This window comes from Palaemon carinicauda, chromosome 20, assembly GCF_036898095.1.
Source record: "Palaemon carinicauda isolate YSFRI2023 chromosome 20, ASM3689809v2, whole genome shotgun sequence".
Taxonomy (NCBI): Eukaryota; Metazoa; Arthropoda; class Malacostraca; order Decapoda; family Palaemonidae; genus Palaemon; species Palaemon carinicauda.
This window is the reverse complement of record NC_090744.1, coordinates 39,138,666-39,160,122: the sequence shown is the minus strand read 5'-3', so window position 1 is coordinate 39,160,122 and position 21,457 is coordinate 39,138,666. Positions and strand designations below refer to the sequence as shown.

At 37.6% G+C, this 21,457-nt stretch overlaps 1 protein-coding gene across 1 annotated transcript in view; it reads left to right on the top strand.

The window, feature by feature from the left end:
• Positions 1-21,457, top strand: part of LOC137659743 (dynein beta chain, ciliary-like) — a gene marked incomplete at its 5' end in the record, with an annotated part of 223,797 nt that overhangs the window by 103,442 nt on the left and 98,898 nt on the right. The window contains 2 exon segments of the mRNA XM_068394556.1: positions 303-459; positions 4,772-4,960. Coding sequence (XP_068250657.1) covers positions 303-459; positions 4,772-4,960 — 346 coding nt within the window.

Sequence of the window (21,457 nt, the reverse complement as noted above, 5' to 3'; positions counted from 1 at the left end):
AGCTGAAAATTTGGTGAACTAATCTCTCTTGGAGAGTGGGAGGAGTAGAAAAAAAAGTTTATTTTTATCTTAATCATTGTTATTGTTATTGCTGATGTTATAGTTGTTGATATTTTAGAAATTATTTTAATCATTACTACTATCAATATTGTTATTATTGTTAATTATAATCATTATATTTTTGTACTCATCATTAAACGCACAGAAAAGTCCGTTACGTGACTGAAATTTACCATGACACAAATTTGATAACTGCAATTTACCAATCCAGTGTTTTCATTCCCCGGAACTTATATTTACAGAATCAACAGGATCCTAGAATGCCCAAGGGGCAACGCTCTCCTGGTAGGGGTAGGTGGTTCTGGTAAACAGTCGTTAGCCCGTCTGGCGGCCTTCATCTCTGGTCTGGAGGTGTTCCAGATCACTCTCACCAAGGATTACGGAATACAAGAGCTGAGGGTGAGTCTGCAGACCTTTGATTTAAACAAAACAAGTTCATTTATGATATGACTCTTAGGTTTTATATCCAGCTATTTCAGTATTCGTCTTCATTTCATTATAGCTCTGGAGAACAAATTGGATTCTGCAGGATGGATCTTCGTTGTCTCAATTCCTTTGTAATTCACTACAAACGACAAGCCATAAAATGATAAGGCTTTATAATGATCCTTTTTATTTCAATAAATAGTTAAGAACTTTTCAGTTCTATCTCCCCTATATAATAAAGAGCGAGTGTCTGGAGGTATATATATATATATATATATATATATATATATATATATATATATATATATATATATATATATATATATATATATATATATATATATATATGTTTTTTCAAAAAGGCCCATAAAAGAAACACAGGAAATATGAATAAATCACACTATATTTCGGTCAATAAACATCGACCCTCTTCAGGATGTAAAGTACAAGTGAGGCTTACAGTGGAGAGTGACGGTTTATATATGAAAGCAAAAGGGTGTGTTCAATTGTTCTATAGTTGTTATAATTGCTGGAAGGATTAGCCAAATTTAATTACATTCAGGTGCGTGTTCTTATTGTTGAGCCGCTTGGAGGAAGTCTTGACCTCTGATGCATGTCTGGTGGCCGGTCTCCGTGGATTATCTTCTTAATGATAGGGTTGAGAAGAGTATTGTCCACTGTGTCAGCTTTCCATTGGCCCCCACATAGGTTCATTGTGTTTGATTGATTTATGATGGCTGATTCCAGGATTTTCCTTCTGTACGGACAGGTACTCTTAAAAAGCAAAGACGACTCACTCCAGTTAATCTGGTGCCCTAAATCCCTAAGGTGAATGAAAATCCCCGAGTTTTCATACCCATATCTAACAGATCTTTTGTGTTCGGATAATCTTTGAGATAGCGAACGGCCAGTTTGCCCAACGTACACTTTTTCACAATCCCTGCATGGTACTTTGTAAACGCCGGATTCTATCTCTCTTTTATTTTGATAAACATTAATAAGGGCGCTTCCTATGGTCTTTGGATATGAAAAAACAAAGGGGTTCTCGGTTTTGATATGATTTGTTATATTTTTAATACCTTCTATATATGGGAGTTTTATCTTATTTTTAAAATCTCTTTGGTTAGTAACATCATGATCTTTATAATATATCGTGTTGGCTTTGTTGATGGCCTTTTCTATGACATACGTCGGGTAGAATAGCTGGGCGAGTTGTTTACGGATGATTTCAAATTCTTTATTTAGGTAGGCTGGGGAACAAATTCTCAAACCTCTAAGAAATAGATTGCAAGCTACTCCAATTTTTACAGAAATGTCGTGATAACTAAAAAAATGAATGTAGGAAATAGAGAAAGTTGGTTTTCTATACACAGTAAAATTATACCCCGTCGATTCCCTTATAATTAGTATGTCCAAAAAAGCTAATTTTCCATCTTTTTCCCATTCAGTTTTAAATTTTATGCTAGGGACTAGGGAATTTAGATTATTGAAAAATATATTGAAATCTCCCCAGCTATCATCCCAATATGTGAAAATGTCATCAACATAGCGTTGCCAAACCATGTTTGTAGGTTTAATTGTTGTTAAAATTTCTGTTTCAAAGTATTCCATGTAGAGGTTAGCTAAAATTGGAGATAACGGGCTGCCCATACTACAACCAAATTTCTGTTTGTAAAAATTTCCATTGAAAGAGAAAACGTTATTTGACACGCTTAGTTTAATTAACTTAATTGTTTTTTCAATACCGAGGGGGAAGTGATCTTCGTAAGGGATTAATTTTTCCCTCAAGAAACCTAATACGTCGTTGATCGGGACCTTTGTAAATAGGGATTCTACGTCAAGACTCAAGAGTTTTACATTGTTTACCGGGATATTTAATCTATTGAATTTCTGGATGAAGTCCTCTGCATGCTTAATATGAGCTGAAGAAAAGCTCCCTAGAAAGGGAGACAGCAAGTCTGCTAACCATTTTGATAAATTATATATAAATGACCCTTTACATGAGACGATTGGGCGTAAGGGAATACCGTCCTTATGAGTTTTTGGGAGCCCGTAAAAATATGGCAACGAGGGGTTCATGACTTTGAATTTTTCTAAGACCTCGATGTCTTTTTTATTATTTCCGATTTTTCTTACGGATTTGAAAAACTCCGGAGCAACAGAGTTACGGGGATCTTTTGTTAGCTTTTCATATGTAGTGTCATCGTTTAGGAGTTGTTGAACTTTGTTGACATACGTCTCTTTATCAAGAATGACTATTTTTCCGTCTTTATCCGATTTTGTGATGATGATATTATCGGTTTTGTTTAATGAAAAAATTGCATTATGAAACCTTCTGGGAAGCGGATTTTTACTGTTACTTTGTTCTAATGCATTTAACAAGATTCCTTTTAGGCAAGTTTCATCTTTTTCAAAATTGTTTTTAGAGAAATGTTTATCGAAGGCCACCACATCCCGGTAAACAATGTAAAACTCTTGAGTCTTGACGTAGAATCCCTATTTACAAAGGTCCCGATCAACGACGTATTAGGTTTCTTGAGGGAAAAATTAATCCCTTACGAAGATCACTTCCCCCTCGGTATTGAAAAAACAATTAAGTTAATTAAACTAAGCGTGTCAAATAACGTTTTCTCTTTCAATGGAAATTTTTACAAACAGAAATTTGGTTGTAGTATGGGCAGCCCGTTATCTCCAATTTTAGCTAACCTCTACATGGAATACTTTGAAACAGAAATTTTAACAACAATTAAACCTACAAACATGGTTTGGCAACGCTATGTTGATGACATTTTCACATATTGGGATGATAGCTGGGGAGATTTCAATATATTTTTCAATAATCTAAATTCCCTAGTCCCTAGCATAAAATTTAAAACTGAATGGGAAAAAGATGGAAAATTAGCTTTTTTGGACATACTAATTATAAGGGAATCGACGGGGTATAATTTTACTGTGTATAGAAAACCAACTTTCTCTATTTCCTACATTCATTTTTTTAGTTATCACGACATTTCTGTAAAAATTGGAGTAGCTTGCAATCTATTTCTTAGAGGTTTGAGAATTTGTTCCCCAGCCTACCTAAATAAAGAATTTGAAATCATCCGTAAACAACTCGCCCAGCTATTCTACCCGACGTATGTCATAGAAAAGGCCATCAACAAAGCCAACACGATATATTATAAAGATCATGATGTTACTAACCAAAGAGATTTTAAAAATAAGATAAAACTCCCATATATAGAAGGTATTAAAAATATAACAAATCATATCAAAACCGAGAACCCCTTTGTTTTTTCATATCCAAAGACCATAGGAGGCGCCCTTATTAATGTTTATCAAAATAAAAGAGAGATAGAATCCGGCGTTTACAAAGTACCATGCAGGGATTGTGAAAAAGTGTACGTTGGGCAAACTGGCCGTTCGCTATCTCAAAGATTATCCGAACACAAAAGATCTGTTAGATATGGGTATGAAAACTCGGGGATTTTCATTCACCTTAGGGATTTAGGGCACCAGATTAACTGGAGTGAGTCGTCTTTGCTTTTTAAGAGTACCTGTCCGTACAGAAGGAAAATCCTGGAATCAGCCATCATAAATCAATCAAACACAATGAACCTATGTGGGGGCCAATGGAAAGCTGACACAGTGGACAATACTCTTCTCAACCCTATCATTAAGAAGATAATCCACGGAGACCGGCCACCAGACATGCATCAGAGGTCAAGACTTCCTCCAAGCGGCTCAACAATAAGAACACGCACCTGAATGTAATTAAATTTGGCTAATCCTTCCAGCAATTATAACAACTATAGAACAATTGAACACACCCTTTTGCTTTCATATATAAACCGTCACTCTCCACTGTAAGCCTCACTTGTACTTTACATCCTGAAGAGGGTCGATGTTTATTGACCGAAATATAGTGTGATTTATTCATATTTCCTGTGTTTCTTTTATGGGCCTTTTTGAAAAAACATGTTAAACTGTTCGATTACAGTTATAAATAAGACATATATATATATATATATATATATATATATATATATATATATATATATATATATATATATATATATATATATATATATATATATATAAATTATATTTAATTAACCCTGCAAACTTATTTCTACGAACTGATGACATCTTTCTCCAATGCCATCTATCAAAGGCATCCTCTTCCACCAGACTTCTTCTCTCCATATCATCCTTCACCCCATCTCGCCATCTAATAATGTATGTGTACACGTTAATTATTGTTTGTTCTTCTTTCTGCTCCTGCTAGAGCGACCTAGCAAACCTGTACCTGAGAGCTGGCCTCAAGAACTTAGGAACGGTCTTCTTGATCACAGACGCCCACATCCCCGACGAAAAGTTTTTGGTCCTCATCAATGACCTGTTGGCTTCGGGAGAAATCCCCGACCTCTTTCCGGAAGACGAGGTCGAAAACATTGTCTCTTCAGTCAGGAATGAGGTGAGAAAATTATAAAGCTTGTCTTCCATCTGGATTTTTGTGTCTAGGGTGAGTTTCTTTTTCTTTGTGAAAGAGGAGAGTAAATAATCCTTTATTTTTTTTTTTATTGGTGTAAAGATTAAATTAGTTATAGCTGTGCTTCAAATGATGATAGATATGATGTGCACAAATCCTCTAAAAATGCCTTTTATTTTCAGCATTGGCCGTAATCAATAATCCTATTATTAAGCATTATCTATTGCTGTTGCATATTAGTAAGGTTCATAGAAACGATCCAAGAGATTTGCTTATTCTGGAAAAGATGTTCCCCCATTCGGCAAATTCCCGAGTAGCTTGTCTACTCCTGTATTGCTAACTTAACTTTTATCAATGTTTTTCATATAGAAACATAATCTGAGAGGAAAACGGTTACCCAAACATATCTCCAGAAAAATTTTATGATTGTTGTCTTTTGTAGAGATCAGTATCTAATTAAAAGTTGTTCTTCACCATTAATGGCGAAGAGATCTGTTTCGGTAATATAGTTTTCTTTCACGAACTACGATTGGATCAAAATATTGACAAAAGACATTTACAAAAACATAAAGCTTTCATTTTTTTTAGATCAATCACACCCTTAGAAACATGTCTGTTCCTTTTAGGGCAAATATACAAAAGCGTCTTTTATTGGCATTTCTTTCTGTTCCTGCAAAAAAATATTTAGACTGTTACTATTACAGAACAGAGCCTTACCAAACATGAGACCTACCCTGTAAATATGATACCAACACGTAGTATCCTTTACAGAGACTCCATGCATGCTTTAACGATCTCTCTCTCTCTCTCTCTCTCTCTCTCTCTCTCTCTCTCTCTCTCTCTCTCTCTCTCTCTCTCTCTCTTTTCCTGACCCCACAATCCTCATGGCTTCTTATGTTGAGCGTCCACTTGAAAGCTTTTTCTGCTGCACGTTGACTCTTAGAACATCCATTTTTCCCCCGGCTGACTTGGTTTTGAGGAGGGCACACTGATTTTTGAGGTGGGTAACAACACCACCCCCTCCTCGTCCAGCGTGGTTCTTTTGTATCACTCGTAATGTACTAACACTGTTCATTCTGTATTCCACCCTGTATGTCCCTCAATCCCATCCCCTTTCCCACAAACTTACCCCCCTGCCCACGTATCGACACTTCCCTACTTGCTACTACTCGTCTCCTGGGGATGGTGTTTTGTCCTTGCCTGCTGACTGAACTCCCATCTCACTGCCTTGCATGAAGTGTGTCGATGTTGCATGACTGCACTTCTGCCTCATGTCTATGGAAACCTGTATGGGAATCTGTGCCACTGAAATAAAAACTACTTTTTGTTTTGATTTTTGTTCTGTAGATGCACCGAAATGCCACCCCAATAGATGTCCTTTGGGTGGCTCCTTCATTGTATCCCACTTTATCAGTTTCACAAGTTTTTTCCTAAAGCTGTAAAATATCACTACATGGGCCACTGAAACCACTGTGGAAACGAGACAGCAGAGCTCATGTAATGAAAGAAAGCTTGTTTTCATGATGCAAAACAGTTGATGCACTCTTTATCACTCCAATTCATGGTAGGTCAAGCTCATTTCTGAGCTTACGAATAACGTAAGGACTTCTAGTATAAAATTCAAGGCTTACCCACAGCTTACTCACATAAGTTTTGATGTGCTTTGCATCCTTGTGCAGCTCTTCCCAGGCAAAATGAATTGCTAAGACTCAGGCCTTGGTGCACTTGGTCCCAGTAGCTGAATATGATCTCCCCAGTACTAATGATTATTACAACTACATTTGCACCTTTGTAACATAGTTTTTGCACCGGTCCATCCTCCCTACACCTCCTCCTCCTCCTTCTGATCCTCCTCCTCCTCCTGTTACACTGACGATTAACAGCCAAAAGGTCGGACATGAGCACTTAACCACACACAAGTGATGCCACGTCCTCTCTGCTACAAAGGTCATGCACCACATCGTTTGGCTCATTGGTAAAAGGAAAAGAAGAAGAAGATGATATTACAAATATTAAAATTAGTAAGTCAGCTATATGTCTTGATGGCTATAATATTTAGCGACCTATTATGATAAGGGAATGCCTTTAGAGGCTGTCATTCGTGATTAAGACTGACGCATTCTCTCTGCTCCTTATGATTCATGGTCCTCCCTCCAGAGGGAGTACAAGGACGTCTGGATGGTACGTATTTGTGCGGCCAAAAACTTGCTTGTGGTCTCATCGTCGGCTCCCTGTAGCCCTGTTCCTTCCACCTCCAAACCCCTTTCCCCACCGCCTTTTTTTAACAGTAGCTCAGACAATTTTTGGAAAACTGACAAGTTTTGTGAAGTGGATGACCCAGCTGAAGGAGCAGCTTGCAGTCGCAGCAGCTGATGGTCTTCCTCGTCATACAGTCAGTAGTGTAGGCCTTGGCCATGCCAGTCTCAGAATTCCCTCTTTCTTGTCTGGGGTCGCATGGACGTAAGACACTCAGGCGTCCCTTTCTTATCCCCGTAATTACTATTGATAATGTTGTATGATGTCGAGAATGACCCTTAACAGGAATAAACCGATGAGATCAAGGTCACGCGAGGTTGGTCAAAGGGGTCTTCATTGGGCTGCTTTTTCTTAATTTCACAGTATCTCACCAGTATTAAAAAGAGTATCTGTCACCAGTCACTTAATTAGTGCAGTACTCACCGTAAACTATCAAGCTATGATGGTCTTTTTGTTTCCTGGTTTTATATATGGTTTATTTTCGTAGCTCTTATGATATTGTACAGTATGGTATGGGAATAGCAGTGTATTTGCATAGTGGTATTTCACAGTATGCTCAACAGTTTTATCTCCATATTTTGAGAATTTTTAAGTCACTTTGGTCTGGTAGCATGGCACATAAAAGTATTTTGATCTGTAAATAAAACTCTTGAATAGTCTTGTTTGTAAATAGTTCATCTTATTGCTAGAGTAGAAATTGTAGGTTGAACTAATGTAAGTCATAATGTAAAATTAGCTCATTAAAATTACTAGTATTATACAAGGCAGTTCTTTGCCTTGAATTTTCATCAAATCATCATTATGCAAACCTTCATCTTTCATTTCCTCTTGCATATACATGAATTTAGCGGCAGTAATGTAGGAGTTATGATTTTCTCTGAACTTTAAGGTTTTCATATACAGTAATATTCTTAATTCTTTTGATATTTACTATTCCGATTCTCTAGATCATTCATGAAATAAGGTGATATGTTTTCTAGCTAATTATATCAGTTTTCAACTATTCCAGATTTACTATGTTTTAAATCAGCGTGTCTGAAGGTTTCATTATCAGGCCGTGGCAACATTCTGGTCATTAGTACAGTTGGAGACAGGAGTCCCTGGCACACCTCGCTCTGATGAAGCACACCCTATAAAATACTTACCTTGTGGCGAGTAACCAAACAGATAGTGTAGGGAGATTTAACAGAGGTATGGGCGAAGCTGAACATAGGAACAGGCCTAGCTGTAAGCGCTTGGCTGTGTGCACTTCTTCAGAGCAAGGTAGACCAGGAATTTCAGTGTCCAGCTGTATATCTCATGAGTTGTGGATGATATGAAATCATAGGAAAAATCTGTCGGTATTATTTAAATGGCAAAACATGCAGGCAGCAATGACACATGTCTTCCATTATAATCGATTTCTGCTTTGAGAGATGAATATTCCTGCAGATAGCCATTTCGCTCATTTTTAAAGTCACAAATTGTTATTCATAAGGGTTGCTCAAATACTGCAGGCCATGTAATGCGTTCAGCTGATCTACTGTATGCTAGATGCAAGATATCTGCAGCATGTTATGGCATGGAATAATTCATATGTTACCCTTTAGCCTTTGCAATATTGTTGGCCATTGCTAGTGGCAGATTACTTGATGGTAGATGAATGACAGATTTAAAAAAAAGCTGAATAAAATTCTGGTGGATATACAGTATATTCCCAAAGGTAAAAGTCTATATTAAATGCGGTTGCGGTTGATACTTTAATCTATTATAGTCACAAGTATTAGAAATAGACAGTCGATTGCTTAGGGTTATCCCTGTAGTAATCTTGTATCACAAAGGTTAGCAGCGCTGCCACATTTACCATACGCCGATCAACCTCCAGTCCAAAGGTGGTTTATGATATGGAAAGAGGTGGCATAACCGCAAATTTGCAGCCGATGTCGAGACTAGCTCCCTTTCTCCTGATCACATCCCCATGGGAAATACTCTCATGATTGTAATTACGTTTGAGTAAATATACTTAATTTATTCTTATCTTTATCATCTGAAATTTAAAACTAAGTGGCAACCTTTTCTTGGCACAGGTTCTTGGTCACAAAACAGTCAGTAATGCATTAACCATACACTTCAATTTGCCTGCACATCTAGTCATTCCAATTATACTGACAGCTGTTTACTATGTTATCATATTATACACGATCTCATATGTACTGGTGACAATTATGTTGGCTATGTTACTGGGAAACGATATTAAAAACTTTCATTTTCAATGACCAAGATTATAGCCTACTTTTTCCTATGTGGTCCTAAATTCTATCTCTTCAATGAAATTCGGTACGTTTATATTACGATGCTCCAATCTATAATTATAATTTTTTGCGTGGGGGCGCATCAATCAGTTTCCAGAGACTGGAGTTTTATGTTATTATTATTATTATTATTATTATTATTATTATTATTATTATTATTATTATTATTATTATTATTATTATTATTATTATTCAATCGTAGTCTCTAGAGACTGATAGTATTTTAGGGTTCCAGGTTTCATCCAGCTTTCTTAGGAATTTATTATATTATTATTATTATTATTATTATTATTATTATTATTATTATTATTATTATTGTTATTATTATTATTATCATTCTATTAAACACAATCGCTGCCTCAGCAGTATTAATTTTGTATTATATCAGATCGATAGCTCTGATAACCTCAGAGTTACTGCATATCGCCAGTAATTGGACAAAGTCATTCTTCATTATGGGTAGACAAAATCAGGATAAGTCACGAATCGAGTTATTTAATACTAAGTTTCCAAATTATGTAAAAAGAAACAGTATATAGCTACCCGTTTCGAGAGGTAACTCCTCCCTTGCTCACGCTGGAATGGTTTAACTGGTACTGGCAATGTCCTTAAATATGGTAGTTCTGGCTTGTAGGAAGAAGCAGCGAATTTGCATTGGCCGCCTCCAGTGCCATGGATGGAACAAACAGTGACGTGAGCAGGGTGGCAAATTTTCATTGGCTGAGACGCTCACCGAGAGCAGCTAAGTCTCAGTCAGGCTATTGTCCCACTCACTCATTTGCGATGTGTCACCATCTTGCTCGGTGATGGCTGGACTCTTATTGGTGGAAGCACTCGTTGAGAGGATATCCATATTAGGTGGGCTGCTTGAGTGCTGATCTAAGTTGTTTTGGATTTGGGATGTCTTCTTCAGTAGGGTTCATGCTAGTTCTTGGTATGTTGTTGCTACGGCAGGAGGGGAGAAGGAAGATTTCTTGGGTGTACTAAGCGTTGGTTTCCCCCGCTGTGTGGGAGAGAGCTTCAAGTATTCAAAGTCTTCCGATGATCGTAGTATTCTTGACAATCTTCTCACGCTTGATGTTGCTGTTGTTGATATGGAGGGCATTTGCTATTATTGTGCCTTGCTGGACGTGGCAGGACAGTCTCTTTTACAGACACATACTGTAGTGGTTATCCCTATGTAACGTCCAGGGCATTATGGAACAGGGCATAAGTGGGAATAAAGAATATTGGACTGTATAAGTAAGTCCTGTATCGGTGGTACTGGATAGTTTTTCATGATGCAGGACCACATCTTTGCAGTCTGAGAGTAGATGGTGAGCTTGACCTCGGTGTTCTCATTTACAGGAGAGACATGGTTCCTGACGATGATCCTCATAGCCTTCTCATCTTTCTGGTAGTCCTTATGCATAAATCCTTTATAGTAGAGGTTGATGGTGGTGGTAGTGTTCTCTGTCCATTGATCACCCTGGTACCAAGTGTCCATGACTAGCTTGATCTCACAATTTATTTGCTTGTTAAAATTGCAATTATTCACAAGGACCTGGGTGATGTGGTAGAGTTCTTCATGTGTGTTAGCCCAAGAGGAGTAATAAGAGAGGGCCCTGTGGATGTAGGCTTTGATGTACCTAGCAGGGCATTCTCTTTCTCTATTCAGGCATAAGCCGAGTTTGTTAGGCTTAGTGTGGACACTGGTGTTGAATCCTGTAGAATTGGGTGATATAAGGACATCCAGGAGTGAGTGCTGTCCTGCGGAGAGTTTCGATGTCCTGAACTGAAGGAGCGATGACGAAGGTATCGTCTATATACCTCACGTACACATCAGGTCAATGTATGTGTTAGAAAACACTTTCCTTGACAACTCCCATGTAGAAGTTGGCAAAGAGCACTCCAAGGGGTGAGCCACACCGTCTTTCTGTATGTATGTGTGGCCCCTGTGGGTGGTGAAAGAGGCCTTCCTGGTACATATTTCAAGAAGGGTGTGAAGGGCCCCCTTAGGGATGTTCAAAGTGGATGTAGAAGGATCCCAGTAGACTCTCTCTAAGATCAGGTAGATCGTTTCGCCCCAGAGAGATTCCACGTCCAGAGAAGTGATGGTGCCAGCACTGGATGATCCTTTCAAGTTACTTAAGAACTCAGCAGATGAGGTAACACTGTACTCATCAGGAACATATGGAGTCAAGGTGTTATTGAGGCTCTTCAGCAGGTGTAGGTGGGCGTCAAACACTGGCTAATGATTGGCTGAAGTAGGTTGCCGTTTTTGTGTGTTTTTACGTTTCCGTACAGGTATCTAGGGCCAAAATGACCGGTGAAGATCAGGAGGTAGAGGGCGTTGGTAGCCGCTTTGATGGCTTCTATTGTCTTGTTAGCTTCCCGCCTAATCTCCTCTATCGGGCTATGTGAGAGCTTTTCAAGCTTAGAAGTGTCTGCCAGTATTTGGTCGAGCTTATGATGGTATTCCTGGGTATCTATCAAGACAAAGGCAGTAGTCTTATTAGCTCTACTCACAGTCTTTTGGGCTTCCTTCCTCAGCTCCTTGGCTGCCTCCCTCATGTCACTGGAGACGATACCACTGGCGTAGCGCCCACAGTTAGTGAGGGCTTCAGCCTGGAGTAGGTGCTGGAGGTCATCTGTGGTCCTTTTCCTGGTGGCAGCGGATAGAGTCGATCAGGAGTTCGACTTGCAGCCTCTTGGCCCTGGGCCTAGGGCACAAGATGTAGTGACAGTTGAGCCCTAGTCGGAGGATTTCGTCCTGGGTGGCTATAGTGGTATAGGATGTTATGCTGATGTAGTCTTCTGTTCAGGTATACAGCTTAACCCCCATTGATGTTGATAAGTTTCTTGTGAGGACTCCGCCTCCCCTTAGTCCAGTCATGGTCCTTAATAGTGCTCTTAGGAAGAGGCAGAGCTACCATATTTAAGGACATTGCCAGCACCGCTTCAGGCACTTCTGCCTGAGGAAGGGAAGAGTTACTTCTCGAAATGCGTAGCTATATACTGTTTCTTTTTTATTTAATTTGTTAACTTAGTATTAAAAGCTTGATTCGTGACTTATCCTGATTTTGTCTACCCATAATGAAGAAGGACTTTTGCCCAATTACTGAAGGAATGCAGTAATTCTGTAAAGATCATTAGAGCTATCGAGAAGATAGAATACAAAATTAATGCTTCTTAGGCAGCGATTGCGTTTAACGGAACGCTCCTTAAAGAGTGTCTGCTATGTTATTATTATTATTATTATTATTATTATTATTATTATTATTATTATTATTATTATTATTATTATTATTATTGCTATTGTTGTTTGTTTGTTTGGTAGAGGTTGTGATGTTGTGGTTCTTACTTTCATCATTCATCTATTAATCCCATCTGCATACTTTCTAACGTTATATGAAAATTACGTGTGATATACCCATAAATTAATTCATTGACTTGTCTTTTCTCCGTCCCTAAATTATTTCTAACTTTAATTAGCTTTCATTAACTTATTTTATCATGAATCAGTATATATTTTTTTTCACAGTTTTCATTCATTTTCTCATGATAGCTTTCTATATATCATTATTTCAATTATTTTTCTTCTTTAATCATTCTTTTATTTGTTTTTAGTTATACCCTTCATTATCCTTCAGGTGTTTATGAATATGCAGGATGTATACATTTTGAAAGAAAGTATTTTACCGAAAATATAAATCTTGCGTTTAACGTCCATATCACGTGAAATGCGTCCAAATAATGCAATAAAGTCATAGGTTTGAGAAATAAGTAATAGTTCAAATATATTTCCAAGATATCTGGTTATCAGTCTATCCAGTGTTCAAGAAACTGAGTCGAAGGAGAGTTATTTGATGAAGGGTTTATTCGAGAATGTTGGAGATAAATATCGCTTTCCTATTTACGTGTTGGCTATTTAAATCACAGAGGATTCAAACGACGGCAAATTCAATCATTAAATTAACCACCTACTGTACTGGTTGTTTTCACCTGGAAAAATGTGCTGATGAAGGTATTTTAATATATAGATTTTAGTTCAAAAAATGCGGTGTATTCATATGTAAAACAGCTATAGTCAATTCTGTTTAGTGAGGCAGATTTGCACCGACATAATTATAAATTTTAGTTTATAAAATGTGATGTATTCGTATATAAAAACAGCTATAGTCAATTCTTTTTAGTGAGGCAGATTTGCACCGACTTGCAGGGGTGCCCTTTTAGCTCGGAAAAGTTTCCTGATCGCTGATTGGTTGGTCAAGATAATTCTTACCAATCAGATAGCAGGAAACTTTCTCCGAGCTAAAAGGGCACCGCTGCAAGTCGGTGCAAATGCGCCTCATTAAAAAAAAAATGAGTATAGTGTCTCATGTATTGTCCACATTGAAGCAGAGCTGGGCTATTTGTCAGTTGCCTATGTATTTTAATCTATTTCTTTAACTTCTAAATTTATTTGCATCCTTCGAGATTCAATTTCGAGTTCTGATAACTTTTGAAGAGGCAATATTCTGCCTCTTATCTATGAGTAGCTCAAGGATTTTCCTTTTCATTCATTGTTGCTTTATATAATTCGTACAACCTTTTAGATTTGACTTTTATCAAGTTTTGCGAGGGAGATATTGATCCATCCAGTATTAAAGTCTTTATTATTATTATTATTATTATTATTATTATTATTATTATTATTATTATTATTATTATTATTATTACTTGCTAAGCTACAACCCTAGTAAGAAAAGCAGGATGCTATAAGTCCAAGGGCCCCAACAGGGAAAATAGCTCAGTGAAGAAAGGAAATAAGGAAACATACTACAATAGAAGTTTAAGAACAATAACATTAAAATAAATCTTTCACATGTACACTAAAACAATTTAAAAATATAAAAGGAAGAGAAATAAGATAGAAAAGTGTGCCCTAGTTTACTCTCAAGCAAGAGACCCCTACCCTAAGATAGTGGAAGACCATGGTGCAGGGGCTATGGCACTATCCAAGACTATAGCAAACTGGTTTGATTTTGGAGTGTCCTTCTATTAGAAGAGCTGCTTACCATAGCTAAAGAGGAGACTCTCTTCTACCCTTACCAAGGGGAAAGTAGCCATTGAACAACTACAGTGCAGGCATTAACCTCTTGAGCGAAGAAGAATATTTTGGTAATCTCAGTATTGTCAGATGTATGAGGACATAGGAGAATGTGGAAAGAAAATGCCAAACAATTTAGCTATTCAGTGTATGTATAGACAAAGGAAAATGAGCCGTAACCAGAGAGGGGGGGGGTCCAATGTAATACTGTCTGGCCAGTCAAAGGACCCAGTAACTCTTTACGTGTTGATATGTTATTCCGTAAGAAATCTGATACCTGCAGTTTTTGTAAAATACCTAAAGGTAAGAATGTTTTAAGAGATAGTTATGCAAGAGGTGGACATATTTTCTAAGTCCTCTCAACGTTGTTAGCCTTATGATTTTCGTTTTCTCACCCAATCGTTTTCTATGGACAATTGCATGCTAAAGTTGAAAAAATGAGAATAAGGGAAACTAAAGAAATTAGGTTTGGTGGATTGAGAAAAATATCTAGTGATTTTTTATTGCTAATCTAAATTGAATATACAAGTAGTATAGAATCGTATTAAAATTCATATGGTTTTCAAAACTTAATTTAAGTGTTTATTTTTTGTGTTTTTTAAAGAAGAATCTATTCGAAATGGGTTAGAATATATATATATATATATATATATATATATATATATATATATATATATATATATATATATATATATATATATATATATATATATATATATATATATATATATACATATACATATACATATATATATAAATATATATATATATATATATATATATATATATATATATATATATATATATATATATATATATATATACAGTGATGCCTCAGCATACGAAAGTAATCCATTCAGGATACGGTTTCGTATGCTGATTTTTTCGCATCCTGAGTCGCGTTTTATATGTAAATAGCCTAATCCGTTCCAAGCCTTAAGAAAAGACACCTTTTCTTTCATAAACACGCTAAACTGTAGTAATAAACATGCAATGCAGCCATTTCTATCATTCAATAAAACAGCCTAATCCAAACCAGAAACCACCATGAGATTATTCAATAATGTAGTTATAGCCTAGTTATCCCCTCTAAGCCCTAAGAAAACGGTCCGTTTTCTTTACTACTGTATAAAAGTTACGGTACTTTATGTAAAGCATTTGGATCAGTGAAGGTGTATTGTTACCTGTACACCTAAATTAAGGGTTGATACCCTGAAAAAAAAGGTACAGTTAATTAACAAAAAAGTTGAAACTTTTTAAAATTACTCTCAGCGACGAGTTGGGATCTCGTAAGCTTTTCGTATCTTGAAAATTTTTTCGTATACTGGGGCATAAAAAATCTTTGGATCGCTTTTCGTACCCTGAATTTTTCGTAAGCAGAAACTTTCGTATCCAGAGGTATCACTGTATATATATATATAACAATCTAGGTTGTAACCCTAGTTGGAAAAACAAGATGCCATAAGCCAAGGGTTCCAACAGGGAAAATAGCCCAGTGAAGAAAGGAAACCAGGAAATAAAAAAAACTGCGAGAAAAGAATAAACAATAAAAATAAGATATTGCAAGAACAGTAAAACATCAAATTAGATCCTTCACATATAAACTACAAAAACTTTAAAAAAAAAAAAGAGAGGAATATGAGTAAGATAGAACACCATGCCTGAGTGTACCCCCAACCAAGAGAACTCTAATCCAAGACAATGGAAGGCCATGGTTATGGCACTACCCGAGACCAGAAAAAAATGGTTTGATTTTGGAGTGTCCTAGTCCTAGAAGAGCTGCTTACCATAGCTAAAGAGTCTCTTCTACCCTTGCCAAGAGGAAAATAGCAATTGAACAATTTCACTGCAAGTGATGTGTTTGGCAAGAAGTTTGTTGGAGGCAGCATGAGGAAGGGCAGTGAATGGTGGAATGAAGGAGTGAAGGTAAAAGTGGAAGAGAAAAAGAGGACATTTGAAGAATGGCTGAAGAGTAATAGGGTAGAGAAGTATGAAAGATATAGAGAGAAAAATATGGAAGTAAAACACAAGGTAACAGGCAAAGAGGGCGGCTGACCTGAGGTGGGGTCATGGATTGGGTCGTTCATATGAAGAAAATAAGAAGTTTTGGAAAGAAGTGGAGAGTAAGGAAGGCTGGTTTGAGAATTGAAGAGACAGTGAAAGATAGAAATGGAATGTTGTTAAAAGGAGAGGAGGCAAGAAAATGGTGGGTGGAATATTTTGAAAGGTTACTGAATGTTGAGGATAATAGGGAGGCAGATATAATTGCTGTTGCAGGTGTTTCGATGCCAGTGATGGGTGATGAGAATGAGAGAGAGAGATTACAAAAGAGGAAGTGAGGAGAGCATTAGATGAAACGAGAGCAAGAAAAGCTCCTGGTATGGATGGTGTGAGAGCTGAGATGTTGAAGGAAGGGGTTGTGACTGTACTTGAATGGTTGGTGATATTGCTTAATATGTGTTTTTTGTTGTCAATGGTACCAGTAGATTGGGTTTGTGCATGTATTGTACCCCTATATAAGAGTAAGGGAGATGTGCATGAGTGTTGTAATTTAAGGGGTATTAGTTTGTTGAGTGTGGTTGGAAAAGTGTATGGTAGAGTACTGATTAATAGGATCAAGGATAAAACAAAGAATGCCATCTTAGAAGTACAGGGTGGTTTTAGAGGGAGTGATCCAAAAGAGCTAGGTCCAAAAGAGTTAGGCCCAAAAGAGCTAGTACAATTGAGCTAGTGCGACAAAATAGCTAGTTCCATAATAGCTAGTACCAAAATCGCTATTGTGACAAAATAGCTAGTATTACATTTGAGCTGCTTCAAAAAGAGCTGTTAACCAAAATAGCTTGTTTCGAGAAAATGTATTGTTGCTAAAACTCTGTGTGTGTGTGTGTGTGTGTGTGTGTGTGTGTGTGTTTACGTTGATTATTTACAGCAGAACAGATTTTAATCAATATTATTATAAAACTTTGTCACATATCAATAATTGTTTCAATTAACACACTTCATTACAGAAATAGATAAAAAAAACAGCAGTCATTGCTAGAAATTAAGTAGAAAAATAACTAAAAATGTTAAAAAAACAAATATTTTTGAATTAGCAAGTTGATCGAGCATATGCTTGCTTGCAAATATGATTATTCGTTTTGAATCGCTTGTTACGTCACTTAGTAAGAAGGGTTCTGCATTTCCGTTTATAGTAAAAGTTTTAAATTCTTCTGGAATTATCAATTCATTAATTGATAAAGGTTCAGGAAAATGGCCTTCAACCTTACGTCTACGTTGAATACGTTTTTGGAGCGCTCTTTTTTTAGGGACTTTAGCCACTCATCCAGCTCTTGTACTACAGCAGCAATAACTCTTCGTGGTGGTGCACTACAATTTGAAGCTAGCTCATTCATTTTCCGTAAAGCAATTCTAACACTTTGCCTCGTGGGATCTGGGGCATGATTATGTTCTTGTCCAATTTTTACTTCACACTTTTCTTGATAGTTCGGCGTAGTTTTCAATGTTAATCTACATTCCTTCATTACACATCTCCAGTTCTGGCTGGGTTTGTTCGTTGTATTTTTTTCGGTAAAAATATCCATCGTAGCTAAGTAAATCTTTTCCTTTCTGGGACTTTATAACTTCCACGATGAAGGGTGGAATACTGCTAACTTTTTCCATAGATAAGAAAAAGATTAAAAGAAAAACTGAAGTAAAAATAACGCTCCATTTTCTTGAAACTAGTTATTTTGTTTAACAGCTCTCTTTGTACCAGCACAAATGTATAACTAGCTATTTTGTCACAATAGCGATTTTGGTACTAGCTATTATGGAACTAGCCATTTTGTCGCACTAGCTCAATTGTACTAGCTCTTTTGGGCCTAGATTTTTTGGACCTAGCTATAATGTCGCATACTCGGTTTTAGAAGAGGTAGGGGATGTATGAATCATATTTTTTTCAGTCAGGCAGATATGCGAGAAATATTTAGCAAAAGGTAAGGAGGTGTATGTTGCGTTTATGGATCTGGAAAAAGCGTATGATAGAGTTGATAGGGAAGCGATGTGGAATGTGATGAGGTTATATGGAATTGGTTGAAGGTTGTTACAAGCAGTGAAAAGTTTCTACGAAGGTAGTAAAGCGTGTGTTAGGGTAGGAAATGAAGTGACCGATTGGTTTCCGGTGAGAGTAGAACTGAGACAGGGATGTGTGGTGTTGCCATGGTGGTTTAACTTGTATGTTGATGGAGTGGGGAGAGAGGTGAATGCTCGAGTGCTTGGACGAGGAATGAAACTGGTAGACGAGAATGATCATGAATGGGAGGTAAATCAGTTGTTGTTTGCAGATGATACTGTACTGGTTGCATACTCGGAAGAGAAGCTTGGCTGATTAGTGACAGAATTTGGAAGGGTATGTGAGAGAAGGAAGTTGAGAGTTAATGAGGGTAAGAGTAAGGTTATGAGATGTACAAGAAGGGAAGGTGGTGCGAGGTTGAATGTTATGTTGAATGGAGAGTTACTTGAGGAGGTGGATCAATTTAAGTACTTGGAGTCTGTTGTTGCAGCAAATGGTGGAGTGGAAACAGATGTACATCAGAGAGTGAATGAAGGATGCAAAGTGTTGGGGGCAGTTAAGGGAGTAGTAAATAATAGAGGGTTGGTCATGAATGTAAAGAAAGTTCTGTACGAGAAAGTGATTGTACTAACTGTGATGTATGGATCGGAGTCGTGGGGAATGAAAGTGATGGAGAGACAGAAATTGAATGTGTTTGAGACGGAGTGTCTGAGGAGTATGGCTGGTGTATCTCGAGTAGATAGAGTTAGGAACGAAGTTGTGAGGGTGAGAACGGGTGTAAGAAATGAGTTGGCAGCTAGAGTGGATATGAATGTGTTGAGGTGATTTGGCCATGTTGAGAGAATGGAAAATGGCTGTCTGCTGAAGAAGGTGATGGGAGAAATACAAGAAGGCAGCCAAGGTTTGGGTGGATGGATGGAGTGAAGAAAGCTCTGGGTGATAGGAGGATAGATGTGAGAGAGGCAAGAGAGCGTGCTAGAAATAGGAATGAATGGCGAGCGATTGTGACTCAGTTCCGGTAAGCCATACTGCTTCCTCCAGTCGCCTTGGATGACCGCAGAGGTAGTTGCAGTAGGGGATTCAGCGTTATGAAGCTTCATCTGTGGTGGATAACGGGGGAGGGTGGACTGTGGCACTCAGGCAATACCAGGCGAACTCGGTTGAGTACCTTATCAGGCTGGGAGGAACATGGAGAGGAAAGGTCCCCATTTTTTTTCATTTGCTTGATGTCGGGTACCCTGCAAAATTGGGGAAGTGCCTTGGTATATGTATGTATGTAGTTAACCACTTGAACGAAGAAGAATTGTTTAGTGATCTCATTGTTGTCAGGTGTAAGAGGACAGGATAATGTGGAAAGAATAGGCCAGACTATTCGGTGTATGTGTAGTCAAAGAAAAAATGAGCCGTAACCAGAGAGAGGGATCCAATGTAGTACTGTCTGGCCAGCCAAAGGACCCAATAACTCTCTAGCGGTAGTATCTCAATCATATATATATATATATATATATATATATATATATATATATATATATATATATATATATATATATATATATATATATATATATATATATATGTATTTATATATATATATATATACACTGTAGCCTATATATGTATGCATGTACAGTATGTGTACTGTACATTAAGAATCTAATGGTTATTTTTACCAGACATGCATTTATGTATCTTTAATAAACACTAAGCTCCCCATCAACACTAAGATTAAGTCCAATGTAAACAAATACTGTAAAGCTTTCACTCATGGAAATTGGATCAAAGTAAAATTTGTTAGACATTGGTAAAAAAAATAGAAATGTTACATATATGTATGCCTAATATACATACGAATATATATATATATATATATATATATATATATATATATATATATATATATATATATATATATATATATATATATATATATGTAAGTATATTTACCCTATATACAGTATGTATATATATATATCGTCGTCGTCGTCGGCGCCCACTCGTGTCCGAGTATTGGGTTCTGTCGTTAGCCATCAGCCTCCTATCTGTGGGGTGGGTGCTTATGTCTGATGTGGCTGTTAAGTCCTAGTCTGTGGTGGAAGAGTCGCGGACAGTGTTCACAAGGGAGGGTAGGTGGTGGGCGGGGCTGTTCTAATCGCTCTCTCCTTCTTCTCCTCCTAGCCTCCTCATTTTGTCTCCTCCTCTCCTCGAAGTCCACGGTGCCATGGTGTACTGTACTCCTCCAGGTTTTCCTGTCCCTGGCTATTTCTTCCCATGAGGAAGGATCGATGTCAGTGTTAGCCAGGGTGCGCTTTAGTTGATCTTTATAGCGCATTTTCGGGGCTCCTCGTGGTCTGGTGCCCTGGGTCAGTTCTCCGTAGAATATTTTCTTTGGGAGCCTAGATGGATCCATCCTATGCACGTGTCCTATCCAGCGGAGGCGGTGGTGGATGATGGTGGCCTCCACGCTGGTCAGCGAGGCACGTTCTAAGACTTCAATGTTGGTGGTGTGGCTCTCCCAGGGGATTTTCAAGATCTGCCTCAGTTTCATTTGTTGGAAGCGTTCTAGGTTTTTAAGATCGTTTTTATATAGCGTCCATGTTTCACATGCATACAGGAGCGTGGAGAGGACTACTGCCTTGAACACCATTATTTTGGTGGTCATTGTCAGTGCGTGGTTGTTAAATACGCGGCAGTTGAGTCGGCCAAAGGCGGAGTGGGCTGCCCTGATCCTGTTCTCCACGTCCTTTTTGCTTATGGGAGCTGATGTTAGGATGCTCCCAAGGTAGGAGAACTGGTCCACCTGTTCTAACGGT